Source organism: Phodopus roborovskii, unplaced genomic scaffold, assembly GCF_943737965.1.
Source record: "Phodopus roborovskii unplaced genomic scaffold, PHOROB, whole genome shotgun sequence".
NCBI classification, from domain to species: Eukaryota; Metazoa; Chordata; class Mammalia; order Rodentia; family Cricetidae; genus Phodopus; species Phodopus roborovskii.
The window spans coordinates 339,644-357,403 of NW_026125940.1; the positions used below are offsets into that span (position 1 = coordinate 339,644).

The following is a 17,760-nucleotide window of genomic DNA, read 5'->3' on the forward strand; positions in this document are numbered from 1 at the left end:
ATCCCTGGGACTTTAACAACTGTGCTCCCCTATGGGAAGGGTTCCCCAGCAAAAGCACGAAAACATTACACTTCTGCTCTGTTCTGCTCTGCTCTGCTCTAGGGAAACATGTTCCTTCTCTATTCTGTCCCATTCTGCCTTTAGATGGTCAAACTCCAAGAGATTTATTGTCAGGAAGGTATCCAGGAGGGGGCTGTCTTCTCCAGGGTGGAAAAAGAGCCAATATTTTCAGGGTGGTGATTGGTGAGATTTCAATCCGTGAGCTTAGACAAGCTCAGAGATTGGCTGGTTTCATGCTCACTGGTTGGTTGGTGTCACACCCAGGATCTAGCTGAAGTTAATTTTTGTGACACTGTGTTGAGTTTGGTCAGGGACAGAGTTTGGTTTTTGGGCACTTGAGTCAGGGCCAAAGTGAGTTTCTTTCATTGGGACATTTCCCCCTTTTGGCTATGACTATAGGGCCACAGTCTATTTCTTCACTTGCTCTGATCTTGGGAAAAACTATGTCTTGACACTAGTTTCAGAGCCATGGTGCATTTCATTGACTCACGTTGCTGTGCCAGTGGACTTCTTTGGAGCTGCTCAGGTTGTGTTTCTTTGGCTGGCCCTTTTTCCCTGCATCTCAGACAGAAACTACCCTAAAAGTTTCTCTAAGCATGGCAGTGCAGATGGAACAGGATCCTGGCAGTCAGGAGACAAGGAACATCACACTCAACCTAACCTAGCAGCTTACAGCCCTGCTCTGGGAAAAGGATTCTGCAATATATAACAGCTCTGCTCTGGCAGGGGAGAGTTTTCTAGTAAAGTTATTACAGTTCTGCTCAGGTCTCCCAGAATTTTATCTGCTCTCCTAGGAAAAGCTTTCCCCAGACAAAGCGGTATATCCCTCCTCTGTGTGTCTCCAGGGAAAGTTATTTCTTCTCTCCTCTGCCCTCTTCAGGTGATAGTCTCCTCTCACCCAAACCACATTCAAAAAACTCATTGGCAGAGGATAATTCAGGAGCCTGTTTCCTCCTCCAGGTTGCAAAGATCCGAGATTTTCAAGGTGGGGATTGGTCAGATTTGAATACCTGAGCTTGGTCAAACTCAGCGATTGGCCGGATTCCCGCTCAACGATTGGCTGGTTTTGTGCTCACTGATTGGGTGGTTTTTCTGCAGTTAGTCAAGGGCAGAGTATGTATCTTTGGCTCTGGTTTGAGGGCCAACCTGTGTTTTTTCACGGGTCCTTCTTAACGTTTTGGCTCTGGTTTTAGGGCCAGGGTCTATTTCTTTCGCTGGCTCCGAATCTAGGGACAGTCTGTTTCTTTGCCTCTAGTTGCAGGGCCAGTGAGTTTCTTTGGTTCTGCTCAGGGTGGGTTTCTTTGGTTTTGCTCAGGTCATGTTTCTTTGACTGGCCCTTTTCCCCTACAGCCAAGACAGACACTAACATAAAGAAATTCTCTAAGCTTTGCAGTGTAGGTGGAAAGGGATCCTGGTAGTCAGGAGACAAGGAATACCACACTCACCCTAGCTTAACAGTTTACAGCCCTGTTCTGGGGAAAGGATTCCCCAATGTCACAGCCCTGTTCAGCCAGGGGAGGGTGGTTTTCTAGTAAACTTGTTACAGTTCTGCTCAGGTCTCCCAGAGTTTTATCTGCTCCCCTAGGAAAAGCTTTCCCCAGCCAAAGCGGTATATCCCTGCCCTGCATGGCTCCAGGGAAAGCAATTTCTTCTCTGCTCTGCTCCCTTCAGGTGATAGATAGTCTCCTCTCACCCAAACCACATTCAAAAAACTCATTGGCAGAGGATAATTCAGGAGCTGGCTTCCTCCTCCAGGTTGCAAAGAGTAGAGATTTTCAGGGTGGGGATTGGTCAGATTTGAATACCTGAGCTTGGACAAAATCAGCGATTGGCTGGCTTTGTGCTCACTGATTGGGTGGCTTTTCTGCAGTATTAGTCAAGGGCAGAGTACTTATCATTGGCTCTGGTTTGAGGACCAACCTGTGTTTTTTCACGGGTCCTTCTTAACGTTTTGGCTCTGGTTTTAGGGCCAGGGTCTATTTCTTTCACTGGCTCCGAATCTAGGGACAGTCTGTTTCTTTGCCTCTAGTTGCAGGGCCAGTGGGTTTCTTTGGTTTAGCTCAGGGTGGGTTTCTTTGGTTTTGCTAGGGAATGTTTCTTTGACTGGCTCCTTATCACTATAGTTAAGGCTGACACTACCAAAAAAGTTTCTCTATACATTGCAGTGTAGATGGAAAAGGATCCTGGCAGTAGGAGACAAGGAATACCACACTCACCATAGTTTAGCAGCTTAGAGCCCTGTTCTGGGAAAAGGATTCCCGAATGTAACAGCTCTGCAATGGCAGGGGAGGGCTTTCTAGTAAACTTGTTACAGTTCTGCTCAGGTCTCCCAGAGCTTGATCTCCCCTAGGAAAAGTTCTCCCCAGCCAAGGCGGTATATCCCTGCCCTGCATGGCTCCAGGGAAAGTTATTTCTTCTCTCTTCTGCTCCCTTCAGGTGACAGATAGTCTCCTCTCACCCAAACCACATTCAAAAAACTCATTGGCAGAGGATAATTCAGGAGCTGGCTTCCTCCCCCAGGTTGGAAAGAGCAGAGATTTTTCAGGGTGAGGATTGGTCAGATTTGAATACCTGAGCTTGGAAAAACTCAGCGATTGGCTGGATTCCCGCTCAACGATTGGCTGGCTTTCTGCTCACTGATTGGGTGGCTTTTCTGCAGTTAGTCAAGGGCAGAGCATGTATCTTTGGCTCTGGTTTGAGGACTAATGTGTGTTTCTTTCACGGGTCCTTCTTAACGTTTTGGCTCTGGTTTTAGGGCCAGGGTCTATTTCTTTCACTGGCTCCGATTCTAGGGACAGTCTGTTTCTTTGCCTCTAGTTGCAGGGGCAGTGAGTTTCTTTGGTTCAGCTCAGGGTGGGTTTCTTTGGTTTTGCTCATGGCATGTTTCTGTGACTGGCTCATTATCCGTATAGCTAAGACTGACACTACCACAAAAGTTTCTCTAGGCATGGCAGTGCAGATGGAAAAGGATCCTGGCAGTCACTTGAGAAGGAATACCACACTCACCCTAGCTTAACAGCTTACAGCCCTTTCTGGGAAAAGGATTCCCCAATGTCACAGCCCTGCTCTGGCAGGGGAGGGTGGTTTTCTAGTAAACTTGTTACAGTTCTGCTCAGGTCTCCCAGAGCTTGATCTCCTCCCCCAGGAAAAGGTTTCCACAGCCAAAGCGGTATATCCCTGCCCTGCATGGCTCCAGGGAAAGCAATTTCTTCTCTGCTCTGCTCCCTTCAGGTGATAGATAGTCTCCTCTCACCCAAACCACATTCAAAAAATTCATTGGCAGAGGATAATTCAGGAGCCGGCTTCCTCCTCCAGGTTGGAAAAAGCACAGATTTGCACGGTGGGGATTGGTCAGATTTGAATCCCCGAGCTTGGAAAAACTCAGCGATTGGCTGGAATCAAGCTCAACGATTGGCTGGTTTTGTGCTTACTGATTGGGTGGCTTTTCTGCAGTTAGTGGAGGGCAGAGCATGTATCTTTGGCTCTGGTTTGAGGACCAACCTGTGTTTTTTCACGGGTCCTCCTTAACGTTTTGGCTCTGGTTTTAGGGCCAGGGTCTATTTCTTTCGCTGGCTCCGAATCTAGGGACAGTGTGTTTCTTTGCCTCTAGTTGCAGGGCCAGTGAGTTTCTTTGGTTCTGCTCAGGGTGGGTTTCTTTGGTTTTGCTCAGGTCATGTTTCTGTGACTGGCCCTTTTTCCCTATAGTTAAGACAGACACTAACATAAAGAAATTCTCTAAGCATGGCAGTGCAGATGGAAAGGGATCCTGGCAGTCAGGGGACAAGAAATACCACACTCACCCTAGCTTAGTAGCTTAAAGCCCTGCTCTGGGAAAATAATTCCCCAATGTAACAGCTCTGCTCTGGCAGGGGAAGGTTTTCTAGTAAAGTTGTTACAGTTCTGCTCAGGTCTCTCGTAATTTGATCTGCTCCCCTAGGAAAAGCTTTCCCCAGGAAAGCAGTATATCAGTGATCTGTGTGGCTCCAGGGAAAGTTATTTTTCTTTGTTCTGCTCTATTCAGTTGATAGTCTCCTCTCACCCAAACCACCTTCAGAAAATTCATTGGCTGGAGATAATTCAGGAGCTGACTGCCTCTTCCAGTTTGGAAAGAGCAGAGATATTCAGGGTGGCGATTGGTCGGATTTGAATCCCTGAGCTTCGACAAGCTCAGAGATTGGCTGGTCTCCCGCTCAAGGATTGGCTGCTTTTGTGCTCACTGATTGGGTCCATTTTCTGCAGAGTTAGTCAAGGGCAGAGCATGCTTATTTGGCTTTGGTTTCTTGGCCAAGGTGTGTTTTTTCACGGGTCGTTTTTAACGTTTTTGGCTCTGGTTTTAGGGCCACTGTCTCTTTCTTTCACTGGCTTTGATTCTAGGAACAATCTTTTTCTTTGCCTCTAGTTTCAGGGCCAGTGGGTTTCTTTGGTTTTGCTCAGGGCTTGCCTTTTCCTATAGCTAAGGCAGACACTACCACAAAAGTTTCTCTAGGCATGGCAGTGCAAATGGAAAGGGATCCTGGCAGTCAGGAGACAAGGAACACCACACTCACCAGCTGTGCTCAGGGAAAAGATTCCCCAATGTAACAGCTCTGCTCTGGCAGGGGAGGGTTTTCTAGTAAAGTTGTTACAATTCTGCTCAGGACTCCCAGAGTTTGATCTGCTCCCCTAGGAAATTCCCAGCCGAAGCAGTAGATCCCTGCTTTGTGTGCCTCCAGCTAAAGTTATTTCTTCTCTGCTCTGTTCCCTTCAGGTGATAGATAGTCTCCTCTCACCCAAACCACATTCAAAAATTCATTGGCAGAGGATAATTCAGGAGCTGGCTCCCTCCTCCAGTGTGGAAAGAGCAGAGATTTTCAGGGTAGGGATTGGTCAGATTCGAATACCTGAGCTTGGGCAAGCTCAGAGATTGGCTGGAATCACGCTCAACGATTGGCTGGTTTTGTGCTCACTGATTGGGTGGCTTTTCTGCAGTTAGTGGAGGGCAGAGCATGTATCTTTGGCTCTGGTTTGAGGACCAACCTGTGTTTTTTCACGGGTCTTTCTTAACGTTTTGGCTCTGGTTTTAGGGCCAGGGTCTATTTCTTTCACTGGCTCCGATTCTAGGGAAAGTCTGTTTCTTAGCCTCTAGTTGCAGGGCCAGTGAGTTCTTTGGTTCAGCTCAGGGAGGGTTTCTGTGGTTTTGCTCAGGACATATTTCTTTGACTGGCCCCTTCTCCCTATAGCTAAACAGGTACTAAAATATAAATTTCTGTAAGCATTGCAGTGCAGATGGAAAGGGATCCTTCCAGTGGATACAAGGAATAGATAAGTCACCTCTTTCCTAGCAGCTTAGATTCTTGCTCTGGGGAAAGGATTTCACAATTTAACAGCTCTGTTCTGGCAGAGGAGGGTTTCCCAGAGAAGTTTTTACAGTTCTGCTCAGGTCTGGGGAGTTAAAAAACGCTGCTTTCCTAGGTTTAGGTTTCCTTAGCACAAGGGGGACATCCCTGATATGCTTTGTTCCAGGGAGAGTTATTTCTTCTCTTTTCCCTTTAGGTGATAGGTGGTCTCCTCTCACCCAAACCACATTCAAGAGCTTTACTGTCAGAGGATAATTCAGGAGCTGGCTGCCTACTTCATGTTGGAAAGAGCAGAGATTTTTTTTTAGGGTGGGGATTGGTCAGATTTGAATCCCTGAGCTTGGACAAGCTCATAGATTGGCTGGCTCCATGGATTGCTTGGTTTATGCTACTGATTGGTTGGTTTCCTGCTCAGGGATTGGTTGTTTTTTGTGCTGAGTTTGGTCAGGGTCAGAGTGTGTTTGGTCTCCTTGCAAGGTCAAATTTCTCTCAGTGGCCCTTTTTAGCCTTTTTGTTTTAATTTTTGTACCAGAGTGTGTTTCTTTCACTGACTCTGATTCCAGTCTCAAAGTGTGTTTCTTTGGGTCTGCTCAGGTTTTGTTTCTTTTGCTAGCCCCTTTCCCCTACAGCTAAGACTGATACTAACAACAACAAAAAAATTCTTTAAGCATTGCAGTGCAGGTCGAAAGAGATCCTGGCAGTCAGGAATCAAGGAATACTACAAAGTCACCATCAGCACAGCAGCTTCCAGCCCTGCTCTGGGGAAAGGTTTCCCAGATCTGCTTCTAGAGGGAAGGGTTTCTCCAGCTAAGTTGTTAGAGTTCTGCCCAGGTCCCGGGGACTTTAACAACTCTGCTCACCTATGGGAAGGGTTCCCCGGCAAAAGCACGAAAACAGTACACTTCTGCTCTACTCTAGGGAAACATGTTCCATCTCTGTTCTGCTCCACTCTGGCTTTAGATGTTCTCCTCTCACCCAAACCACATTCAAGAAATTTATTAGCCGGGAAGACTGGGGTGGGGTGGGGTTCCTCCTCCAGGATGGAAAACAGCATATTTTTTTCAAGGTGGGGATTGGTCAGTTTTGAATTCTTGAATTTGGACAAGCTCAGAAATTGACTGGTTTTCTTCTCAGGCATTAGTTGGTTTTATGCTGGCTGGTTGGTTGGTTTTGTGCTTAGGGTTGTTGTTATTATTATTATTATTATTATTATTATTATTATTATATTTGTGTATTTGTTTTTGTGCTGATTTTGGTCAGAGTCAGAGTGGGTTTCTATGGCTCTGTTTTCAGGGACAAAGTGGGTTCTTTTTCCAGGGTGAAGATTTTCAGGGTGAGAATTGATCAGGCATTGGCTGGATTTCCTGCTCGTGGCCATTGGTTTTGTTTGTTTTTAATGTCCTTTCTACCAGTGGTGAGAAGCCCTCTCTATCAACAAACTGTCTGAGTTGCTCAGATCAAGGCATGTTATATTTAGCCTAGATAGTCTGGTTCAAGATGCTGGTCTGTGTTGAAGTAAATCCCAAACAGAGAATCCTTATCTGGGAAGGGGTTTGAATGAGAGACCAATAAATACCCAAGAAGAACTGTGGGAAAAGCGACATCACCAATATCTAGCCTTCCAGGGGAGGATACAAGTATAAATAATATTGGGTAAAAACACCAGCAAAAGAAACACTTTGGCCTTGAAACCACAGCCAAAGATATGTACCCTGACCTTGAAACCTGAGCCAAAGAAACACACTTTGTCTCTAGAATCAGAGCCAGTGAAAGAAATAGATCCTGGTCCTAAAATTAGGCCAAAAATACTCAAAAGGACCAGTGAGAGAAACACACTTTAGCCCTGAAACCAGAGCTAAGGAAACACACTCTGTCCTTGACCAAACTCATCACAAAAAAAAAAAAAAAAAAAAAACCAACAACAACCAGTCCCTGAGCATGAAACCAGCCAATCAGTGAGCATAAAATCAACCATTTCTAGCCAATCTCTGAGCTTGTCTAAGCGCAAGGATTCATATCTGACCAATCCCCACCCTGAAAATCTTTGCTCTTTCCACCCAGGAGGAGGCAGCCAGCTCCTGAATTATTCTCTGCCAGCAAATCTCTTGAATGTGGTTTGGGTGAGAGGAGACTATCTATCACCTGAAGGGAACAGAGAAGAAATAACTTTCCCTGCAACCAAGTATATCAGGGATGCCCCGCTTTCGCTGGGGAATCCTTCCCCTAGGAGAGCAGAGTTTTTGAACTCCCCAGACCTGAGCAGAACTGTAACAACTTCGCTGAAAAACCCTCCCGTTCCAGAGCAGAGTTGTTACATTGGGGAATCCTTTCTCTGGAGCAGGGCTGTAAGCTGCAAAACTTAGGGTGACTTCGGTATTCGTGACCTCCTGACTGCTAGGATCCCTTTCCATCTGCACTGCAATGCTTAGAGGATTTTTTAAGTTACTGTCTGTCTTAGCTGTAGGGGGAAAGGGCCAGCCTAAGAAATACACTGTGAGCAGAAGCAAAGAAGCACACTGTCCAGAGCAACATAAATGCACCATGGCCATGAATCCAGTGCGGAAGAAACACACTTTGTACCTAGAATTTGAGCCAGTGAAAGAAATAGACCCAGGTCTTAAAATTAGAACCAAAAGGCTAAAAAGGAACCAGTGAAAGAAACCGACTTTGGTCCTGAAACCAGAGCCAAAGAAACACACTCTGTCCCTGACCAAACTCAGAACAACAACAAAAAAACCCAGCCAATCCCTGAGCATGAAACCAACCAATCAGTGAGCATGAAACCAAACACATGGAACCAACCAATCGCTGAGCATGTCCAAACTCAGGGATTCAAATTTGACCAATCATCACCCTGAAAAATCTCTCATCATTCCACTCTGGAGGATGCTGCCCCGTTCTGGATACCTTCCTGCCAATAAATCTCCTGAATGGAATTGGGGTGGGATGAGACCATCTAAAGCCAGAATCGAGAAGAACAGAGAAGGAACAACTTTTGCTGGAAACCTTCCCCTAGTGGAGCAGAGTTGTAAAAGTCCTGCAGGGAAGGACTGTTAAATTGGGGAAACCTTTCATGTGAGCAGGGCTGTAAGATGCTTTGGTTACAATGACTTTTTGGTATTCCTTGACTCCTGAATGCCAGGTTCCCTTTCAATCCAAGCTGCAGTGCTTACAGATACCTTTTCCAAGTGGAAAGAAGTGTTCCCCACCTGTGCTGAAACTGTCCATAAGGTAGCTTTAAAAGTTCCTCTAGGAGGCAGGAGGGACGACCATATGTTAGAGTAGGTTTTCCCTTGCCGACCTGGTCCCACCGCCACACCTGCCCCAAATAACACACAAAGACTCTGTATTTGTCCACGACCATTGTGGTGGACAGCATGGCAGCAAGCAGACAGGTATGGTGCGGGAGAAGTAGGTGAAAGCTTACATCTGATCCACAAGCAGGAGACTTGGTGCCTGGCATGGGATTTTGAAATCTCAAAGCCCATCCAACTGACACACCTCCTCTAATGATGTCACACCTCTTCCAACAAGGCCACACCTCCTAATCATTCGTAAACAGTTCCACCGACTGAGAAACAAACATTCAAACATATCAGCCTGTGAGGGTCATTCAAGCCAGCATAGTTGTCCTCAGGTGATGGTTACTTCTCAGGTGCACCATGGATAACTTTTCTCATCGCCAGGCAGAGGGGTTGTTTTCATGGGTGTTTGTGCTCTTCTGGAAATTCACAGTGACTCAAGAGAAAACGCTAAGGACGATTTTTTTTTTCTGTGCGATTCACTAGCATAAAGGAGGCAGATATACCAAATGGAGGCAGAGATATTGGGCTTTCATCCTGCTTTTAGTTTCCTCATGGGCCTAAGTAAGAAGTCAATGCTTGTTTGCCATAAGCAACGTTTCAGTGCCTATCACAATTAGGAAAAACATAACAGTAGTATCTATAATGGCTCACACTTGGAATCCCAGTATGCAGGAGGCTGAAATAGGTGGACGATGAGCTCCAGACCAGCTTAGGCTATACAGCAAGACCTTAGATGTCTAATTTGCATTCAGTTACAAAACTAATTGGGTCCCAGACTGGTAGGTGTGTCAATTATCTCGTGTTTTTAAAAAAGTAACCTCCTCTTTAGTGTGGCCCTATACATCTTATCTCATTCATACAGATTAATGAGAGCTGTAGTTCACTAGACCTCAAGGAGTGGTAAATGGTCAAAGTTTCTATGCTGATTAATGTGACTTGTTATTATGTCACATTTTTGCTTTGATTACTTCTGATTCTGTGACAAATAATATATATGTGTGTGTGTGTGATATATATATATATATATTGCAATGAAAGAGAAATGCTTTATTTGTTAAAAAACATAATTATTTCATGAGAATGTCCTCTGTTCTCAATAATTTGTAAAAAAAAAAAAAAAGCAATTAGGGAGGAGATGTCTTGCTACGCAAGCATGAGGAGCTGAGTTCAGATCCCTAGAGCCATGTAAAAAGGTCACATGGGGCACGTCACATCAGTAACAGCACTGCTGGTAGGAGAGACAGGCAATCCTGAAGGTTTGCTTCAAAAACTAGTCTATTCAAATTGGAGGGGGGTCTAGGTTTACTTGGAGATGCTGTCTCAGAAAAGTAAGGTGGGGATCAATAAGACATTCAACCCTAACCAACCCCCATGCACACACCAGAGGAGAGAGAAAACTTAAGCAACTAATAAAACCAAAACCTTGTTTTGTTGTGAGGAAGGGGTTGGGGTGATGGCTCAGTAAGTACTTACTGGAGAAGCATGTGGACCACACATTAAAAAGCCATACACCTTTCATCTTGGTACCATGTAGGCTGGTCTCTCGGCTCACCGGCCAGCTAGCCACCCTAAGCTACTTGATAAATGCTAGGCCAACATGAGACCATGTCTTAGAAACATAAATAAGGTGGATGGCATTTGTTGTCCTCTGGCCTCCACACAAGTACACTGCCTATGCATACATGAACACATGCACACACATGCAGATATATTTTAATAAGTGTGTTATGCACACACGCATGCACACACACACACACAACCAAATAATATGAAACTTTGAGAAACATTAAAATTAGATTCTCCAACCTGTTTACACTAATAGTTTCTGTTTCTTTGTCATGGTGTTGAAGATTGAACAGAGGGTCATTTGAGTGCTGGGCTATGGATGTTTCATCACTGAACTGGATCCATAGCCCTTAAACATTTAGCTACTTACGGTAAAATTAAAGTTGCAGTATCTTTGGGGGGAAAATGAAATCTCTGTGCTTGTTTTTGTAGATAGTGAGAAGAGTTAAACTCTGGAGGAACAAGAATAACGTGTGGAGATTCTCCCTAATAGACCCCAAGACATCAAGACATCCTTTTAAAGCTACTGTAATAAGGCAATGATACGAAGGCACAAACTTAAGACATGTGAAACAGTGGAACAGAACAGCAAGGCTGCAAACTATCCTAAGAATATACAAATGTTTTCTATTTACTGTGATTCCATCATAAATGAAATATGAAAATGGACCTCTAGTCTCATAGCGTTTCCATGCTAGGCCTTGAACATGCAAAGAAAGCACTCTGTCTCTACCCAGTGTCCTTACATTTTACACAAAAATAATTCTGAGTATATTGGAGACATAAGTGTGAAAGGTAAAACTAAGAATATATATTCAAAGAAGGATTTCTTTGGGGAAACAAATCAATCCCTAACTTCAGAGTAATAATGTGACAAACTATAACCATTAGTAGAAAACATAAAGGCAATGAAAAATAAGTGAGCAAGAGAGGAAGGTTGTGTGCAACATACATAAAAGACAAAAGACTGAAATTAGAACAAATAGCTCCCCTTAGTAAATTTGAAAAAGTGACAAAATACAACAGGATAAACGTCAAATTCTTTGAATAAATGCGTCACAAAAGAATAAATCATAACGTCCAACCGGCATTTGAAAATATGCCCAACAGTATTAATAATCGGAAATGTCAGAGCAGGGACTTCAATTTTAGCTCCACTGGGTTGGAAAAATGTCAGGTACTACCAAGTATTGGCCTGCAGGTGGCGCAACAAAAACTGCTGAACATGGATTGTAAAGGTAGAAATATGTGTGTGCATGCTGTTAGAAAACGTTAGACAGCATTCAGTTAAATTTAAAGTGTGCACACTCCACAAACCAGTAATTCATTTCTTAGACAAATAACCCAGAGACACCTGTGTTTGTGTACACATGTTGCAATTCTTTATGGGTGAATCATATTTTATATATTTTTGTTTATTTTAACCTATTTGTATGTTGCTGTTAAACTCTAGATTTACTAAATCTTTAAACACATATTTATTAACTCCTTATTTTGTTGGTCTCAAGTCTTAAAAGTAGTTTTTCAAATATTATAAAAATGACTAGATTATCATCACACAATGAAATATTAATGTTACCAACAGAATAATTTCAGTCTTATATTTTACTGAAAAGGTTTAAATGGGAAAAATTGATAGGTCTCTGTAATTTTACAACACTGCCTAAGTTTTTATGTAAACCAATATTTTCTAAAGCATATAAATTATGCCACGCTTTGGTGGCAAATCTTTGTTTATAATTCTACAGCTTCAAACTCCAATATACACATGTAAAACTTAAGTATGAGTAAAGCAATTAGAATAAATTTTAAAAATTACTACAAATTAGTATTAAAACATTATGTGAGTTTTCATTTCATAATATTTTGCAGTCAGGACTGGGGCTGTAACTCAGTTAAAGTGCTTGCCAGGCATATGCAAGGGTCTGGGTTGCATCTTCAGAACCATATAAATGGGGCATGGTGGGGCACACTTGCAATCCAGAACTTGAGAGATGGAGGTAGGAAAATCAGAAGTTAAAGGTCATCTTTGTCAATATAAGTAGTTCAAGGCTGGCCTGGGCTAGAGACCTTGGGTCAAAAATTATTTGGCAATAGCTACATTTTTATGTATTTATATATTTTGTGGTGCTGGCAATGTCCTCGATGATGCAAGGTAAGGGCTCTATCACTGAACTATAGTCTTATAGAATTATCATAGAGATAAAAGGTAGTCTTTTTAAGAAGAACTTGAATATATGAATATCATATCTAGACACATTGAAAACGAATTATGGCTTAGGTGTTATGGTGCAGTCCTTTAATCGCTGCACTTGGGAAGCAGAAGCAAGGGGATCTCTGAATTTGAGGGTGGCTTAGTCTATAGATCAAGTTCTAAGATAGCCAGGGCTACACAGAGAAGCTCTAAGCTCTACCTCAAAAAAAAAAAAAAGTGGATGCATGCAATTCTCAGATTGAAAAAAAAATATTTCTCTGTGTATAGATATAATACATGCAATATAACACAGCAAATGAGATAAAGTGTTAATATGTTGATGTGAGAAAGAATATATATATATGTTCTTTAATCCTTATTCATGAAAGTTATCTATAAGCTCAAATTTATTTCTAATAAATTGTTAGAAAGAATAAAGGGATATGGATTGACACAGTACCACTGGTGAAGCCAATGTACTTGAAGGTAAATGCGTCTTTTGGATAAAAATATGGGGGGATAGTGCTCATTATTACTCTTCAGTTAGTTACACACCATTGTGAACTATATTTTCTCCTGTAAATTTAGACATAAGCGTAACTAGCTGTGTAGGACCCTGCATGGATCCCCGAGGCACCGTGAGTAAGCCAGAAGCTGTTGGCTGGAACTCCTTTCCCCAAAGCTGTTGTTGGTACTCTTCCCATTTTGATAACACACACCTCGTGATAAGACATACCTAATGGGTAGGAGCTAAGCCTAAAAATCCTGTTATTTTCCATTGTGCTGTAAGTCAGTATTTAAGCCCATTCCATCCCCTCAATAAACGGCATTCAGCATTAGGCGTTCCGACATTGCCATTGAACGAATGACCTGTTGTCTTGTCTCTTTATTTCAGCATTAGCCCAATTCGTGGAACAGATCGTAGCACGGGCACTACATAGCTTGCTCTTCTAATTTTCCTTTCTTTGTCTGAGTATGTAATGCACGTCTTTGAGTGGATAAGCATTGATGTCCATTGGTATTCATGGTTCCAGGATTCTCTGGGAATACCAAAGCCAGTCACTGCTAAAGTCCTGTATTTTCAGAAATTTTATTATTCTGTTTGCATGAAACATTTATTTTAGTTTTATTTAGATGATGGGAGATGCCATTATGTATATATGTTTCTCATACTGGTTAATAATAAAGCACTGTTGGCCAATAGGAAAGGAAGATAGGAGGGACTAGGAGACAAGGAGGAAATAGGAAGTAGTAGGGAGGAGTCAAGATGGAGAATCTGAAGAAAGCAGTATGCTGCCGGCTCCCCGGTAAGAGAAATACATAGATCAGCAGAAATGGGTTAATACTTAAGACAGAGCTAGCCGATAAGAAAGTAGTAACTGGCCAACAGTATAATATCTAATACAGAGTCTCTGTGTATTATTTGGGGCTGGCGCAGCTGCCGGACAAGAGTGGCGGCGGGTGGAAAAACTGTACTCCTTACAAATGGCACCCAACGTGGCTAAAAACTTACACTTAAAATTAAACAAAAGCTTAAAAAAGGGTTTTAGAAACAAAAAAACAGAGAATACCAAAGCCAGTCACTGCTAAAGTCCTGTATTTTCAGAAATTGTATTATTCTGTTTGCATGAAACATTTGTTTTAGTTTTATTTAGATTCTTTTTTTTTATTTTGTAGGGAGGGAGGAGAACTTGTCACAGCCATATACAGCCCAGGCTGTCCTGGAACTATGTAGCTACGGAGTCCCTGAACACCTTATCCTCCCACCCCCACATCCCTAGTAAGGATTACAGCTATGAGCCACCATGCCCTGCTCTGTCCCATGTATTTTAAATCATTTCTAGTTAATTTATAATATCTAATACAATGTTAAGTGTTCTGTGTTTGGATGAATAACAAAAAAGTTGCACATGTTCAATACATATGTAATCCTCCCCCAAAATATTTTTGGCCATAATTGTTGAATGCAAGGATGTAGAATCTACAGGTAAGAAAGTCTAAGAAGACTGTTCCAGCCCACTCTCATCCACTGTGTGAAAGTTCATCTACAGCACTTCAGGAAGGCTGTTTTCCATTCACCTTCTTGGCAAAGACTAGCATTCTTAAGACCTAACAATCCTGACTTTAATGTCTATAGTATCTGGATGAATTCTCATTCCTAGTCAGATGGGTTATTATAAAGGACAACTTTGGTTCAGTGAGGAGGAGTAAGTAGTGGAATTTATCATGATATCATGTATGAAGCAAAAGCTGAAACACATGCCATCTTGAAAATACTAAAAATTCTAAAGATGAAAGGAGTAGAACAGCTATGCAATGTGATTCTGTTTGTGAAATCTTGGTGCTAAGATTCTTATACTAGGCAGCATGCTGTAAATAACACAAACTTACCAAAATATTCTGGTTGAAGGTAATTTTATTATTGTTGTTATTGTTATCATTGGCATCATTAGCACAAAACTAAATCCACTCTTAAAAGAAAACAAACACATCCCAAAGGCTTGTGTCTTGTTGACAATGAGTCAGTAACATTATCTTCATGTAATAGGGATAGCACCCTGAGAATATAGACCATATCACAGCTTGATAATTCAGTAATTCACCAACTTTATTGAGCACCCAGGCACAATGGAGGATTTTAAAATGCATACAAGAATCCCTGCTTTCAAGAAGTTTACAGTCTAGTAGGAGGTATTGAAGAACAGCAAGAACATAGGGCCACATGGATTCAGTGACTTAATGGAATCAGTGCATGTTGGAAGGGGGGTCTTCACAAAACTAATGTCACATTCAGGTAGGGGAATATAGAGAAAGGGGCTCCATAGAACAGTAGCATTGGAGCCTGACTTTTGGAAATTGGAGGCCTTTAGTGCAAGTGGAGAGACAGTATGTGGCAGAGTATGACTTTGGGTAAGATCATGGAATGTTTGGGGAGAGAAAAGCACTGCAAATATATATTAGGATATTTATCCTAACAGATAACACCATTAATATTTTTCTCTATTTGCCATGTAATTAAATTAATTAAAACTCTTGCTTCAAAGCCTTTATTCTTTCTATCCAGGCACCAAATTTCTTCTCATTCCCATCTCCATCATCATCATCAGTTCTTATGGCACCCGATGAGTTGAAGTGGGCCTAATGGAGGATTTGTAATCAGAGCAGGTATCTGAAAGTGGGACCCATAGCTTGAAGTGAGAGTGGCTGTGGTGGAGGCAGTGAGCAATGTCAGGAAAATGTAGGGATCTCCAACGTTTTCCTTGAAGTCTAATACAGTTTGTTGAAATTGGAGTTCCACTCAGCTTAGTCAGGAGGCCACAGAGAAGGATCTCAGACTCACAGTACCAAAGTAGGGTCTTCTTTTAAAGTTTCCTCTTATTAAAAAAGTTCCTTAAAGGAATTACATTTAATCTGGGCTACAGCTTGTTAAAGGCTCCAGGTTCTGAGGCTGCTGAAGCTGTGTATAGACCAGGGAGGCAATTCTTTCTTTGACTAAGGAATCCTGATAGGCTAACAGGTGAAAAGTTAGGAGCTTCTCCCATGCAGTGACAGCTTACAGGTACTAAATAATGGTTGTATTAGGTAACCAAGGCAAAGAAATATACTATACACAACCAATGAGTGAAGACTAAGAACAAAGATGCCATGGTCATACTTCATTAAATCAGTCTTTCATCTCTCTCTTGCTGTGAGCCTTTCTCTGCAAGAAGTCATGGATAGCAGTAGTGAGGCCCCATGTCACACTGGACCTGAGAACAATCAGAGATCCTCCCCTATAAATCAGGAGTATTTTTCGACCTCGAGTGTCCCACACATCTTGTGCTGAGGCCCATAGGCTTGGCATTCTCTGCCATCCAATATGAGACTGCATATTGGCAACCAGCACAATCAGCGGATACAGGACCAGACAGGTGATTGTTCCATTGACACTACCAGAAACCAAAGCAGGAACCCAATGGGGCAGGCCTTGCCTTGCCAAGCCATCCTGGATAGGATCCTTGAAGGAGAAATAGAGAGCACTTCCCAGGCTGTTTCTGACAAGGATTGGCCAGAAACCACGATAATAGCCTAGGGACAGCCGCCCCCAAAGCCCATAAGAATTGAATTCCTTGAGAATGCTGAAGGTACTAGGGAAGCAAGCTTGCTTGCGAGCATCCTGAAGCACATTTTGTACTCTTTCAAAGGGACTGAGTGCCACAGCTTCTACCACACCAGACATGAGCCCTGCAGTCCAACGCTGTCCCAGGGAGTGTGGCCCAACCGGGGAGAGAAAGCACAGCAGACTATCATAAGTGCCAAACAGCAGAGTCCCTTGCAGCGTCTTGGAGAGAAGAGGGGGGTAGATGCCCCGGTAAAAGTACTGAGGGCCTTCATGCCAAAGCTGTCGCACAGCCTCTGACACTGCCATAGCATGTATCTGCTGCCGGAACACAACCTTATAGATAGGAAAGGTCAGAAAAGTAGACATAAAGTTGGAAATGGCCCCAAGGGTATAGGCCTGGGAGTGCCAACTTTTCATTCCTGGAACTTCTGCTCGTGTCCTGTGTTGAAGCTCCTTCCCAGAAGAGTTGCTCTGTTCCTCCATGCTGAGGACAACTGGATGCTGATGGAAGAAACTAGCAAAAGGAGACAAGATGAAGTTAGGCTGACCATTTCAATGTCTCAGCAAGGGTTTTCCTGGTTTGTTCTGACACAGAACCACAAGAAACTCACCTGTCAGGAAATACGTTTGATGATTTCTAAGAACAGACATTCCCTTAGGAAATTAATAACTCTGCAACCTTAAATCAAAATTTTTATTTATTTCTCTTGATAGTCACCTCTGTGGTACATAGGTGACAGTAAAATCCAAACATTCAAAAACTGACAATTAAATGTCATGGACAATGTGGAAAGAGGGCTTAAAAATGTATTGCATTCTATTTTTATCATAAAATCTTTGCATTTTAAAAACGTGCATTCGTGAGTATATGCATGCATGTGCCCATGTACCCACAGTGGCCAGAAGAGGACATTGGATCTCCTGTAGTTACAGGCAATTTGAGTCAGTTGATGTGGGGGCCAGGAACTGAACCTTGGTCCTCTGATGAGCTTTTGCTTTATTCCCAAACTTTGCATTTTATTACCTACTAGATGATTAAGTTGTTTCTCTCTTTCCAAAACTACTTTTTGCTAAGCTACAGGCTGAACCCAGGCCTTCTGTATGCCAAACAAGTGTATGATCAGACTCGCATGCTCCATCCCACAATTTTTTTGGTGTGTATGGGGGTGGTATGTTTATGTTTGTGTCCATGCATAT

At 42.7% G+C, this 17,760-nt stretch overlaps 1 protein-coding gene across 2 annotated transcripts in view; it reads right to left on the reverse strand.

Annotated features, from left to right (window-relative positions):
- Positions 1 to 17,760, reverse strand: part of Slc25a53 (solute carrier family 25 member 53) — a 36,581-nt gene that overhangs the window by 5,681 nt on the left and 13,140 nt on the right. The window contains exon 2 of one of the 2 annotated variants that reach the window (XM_051179069.1): positions 14,860 to 17,077. The exons of the other annotated variant lie outside the window; for it this stretch is intronic. Within the exon in view, the coding sequence (XP_051035026.1) occupies positions 16,126 to 17,077 (952 nt within the window). The 3' untranslated portion in view covers positions 14,860 to 16,125. Of the gene's footprint in view, positions 1 to 14,859; positions 17,078 to 17,760 lie in introns of those variants that run through there. 2 annotated transcript variants of the gene reach the window in all.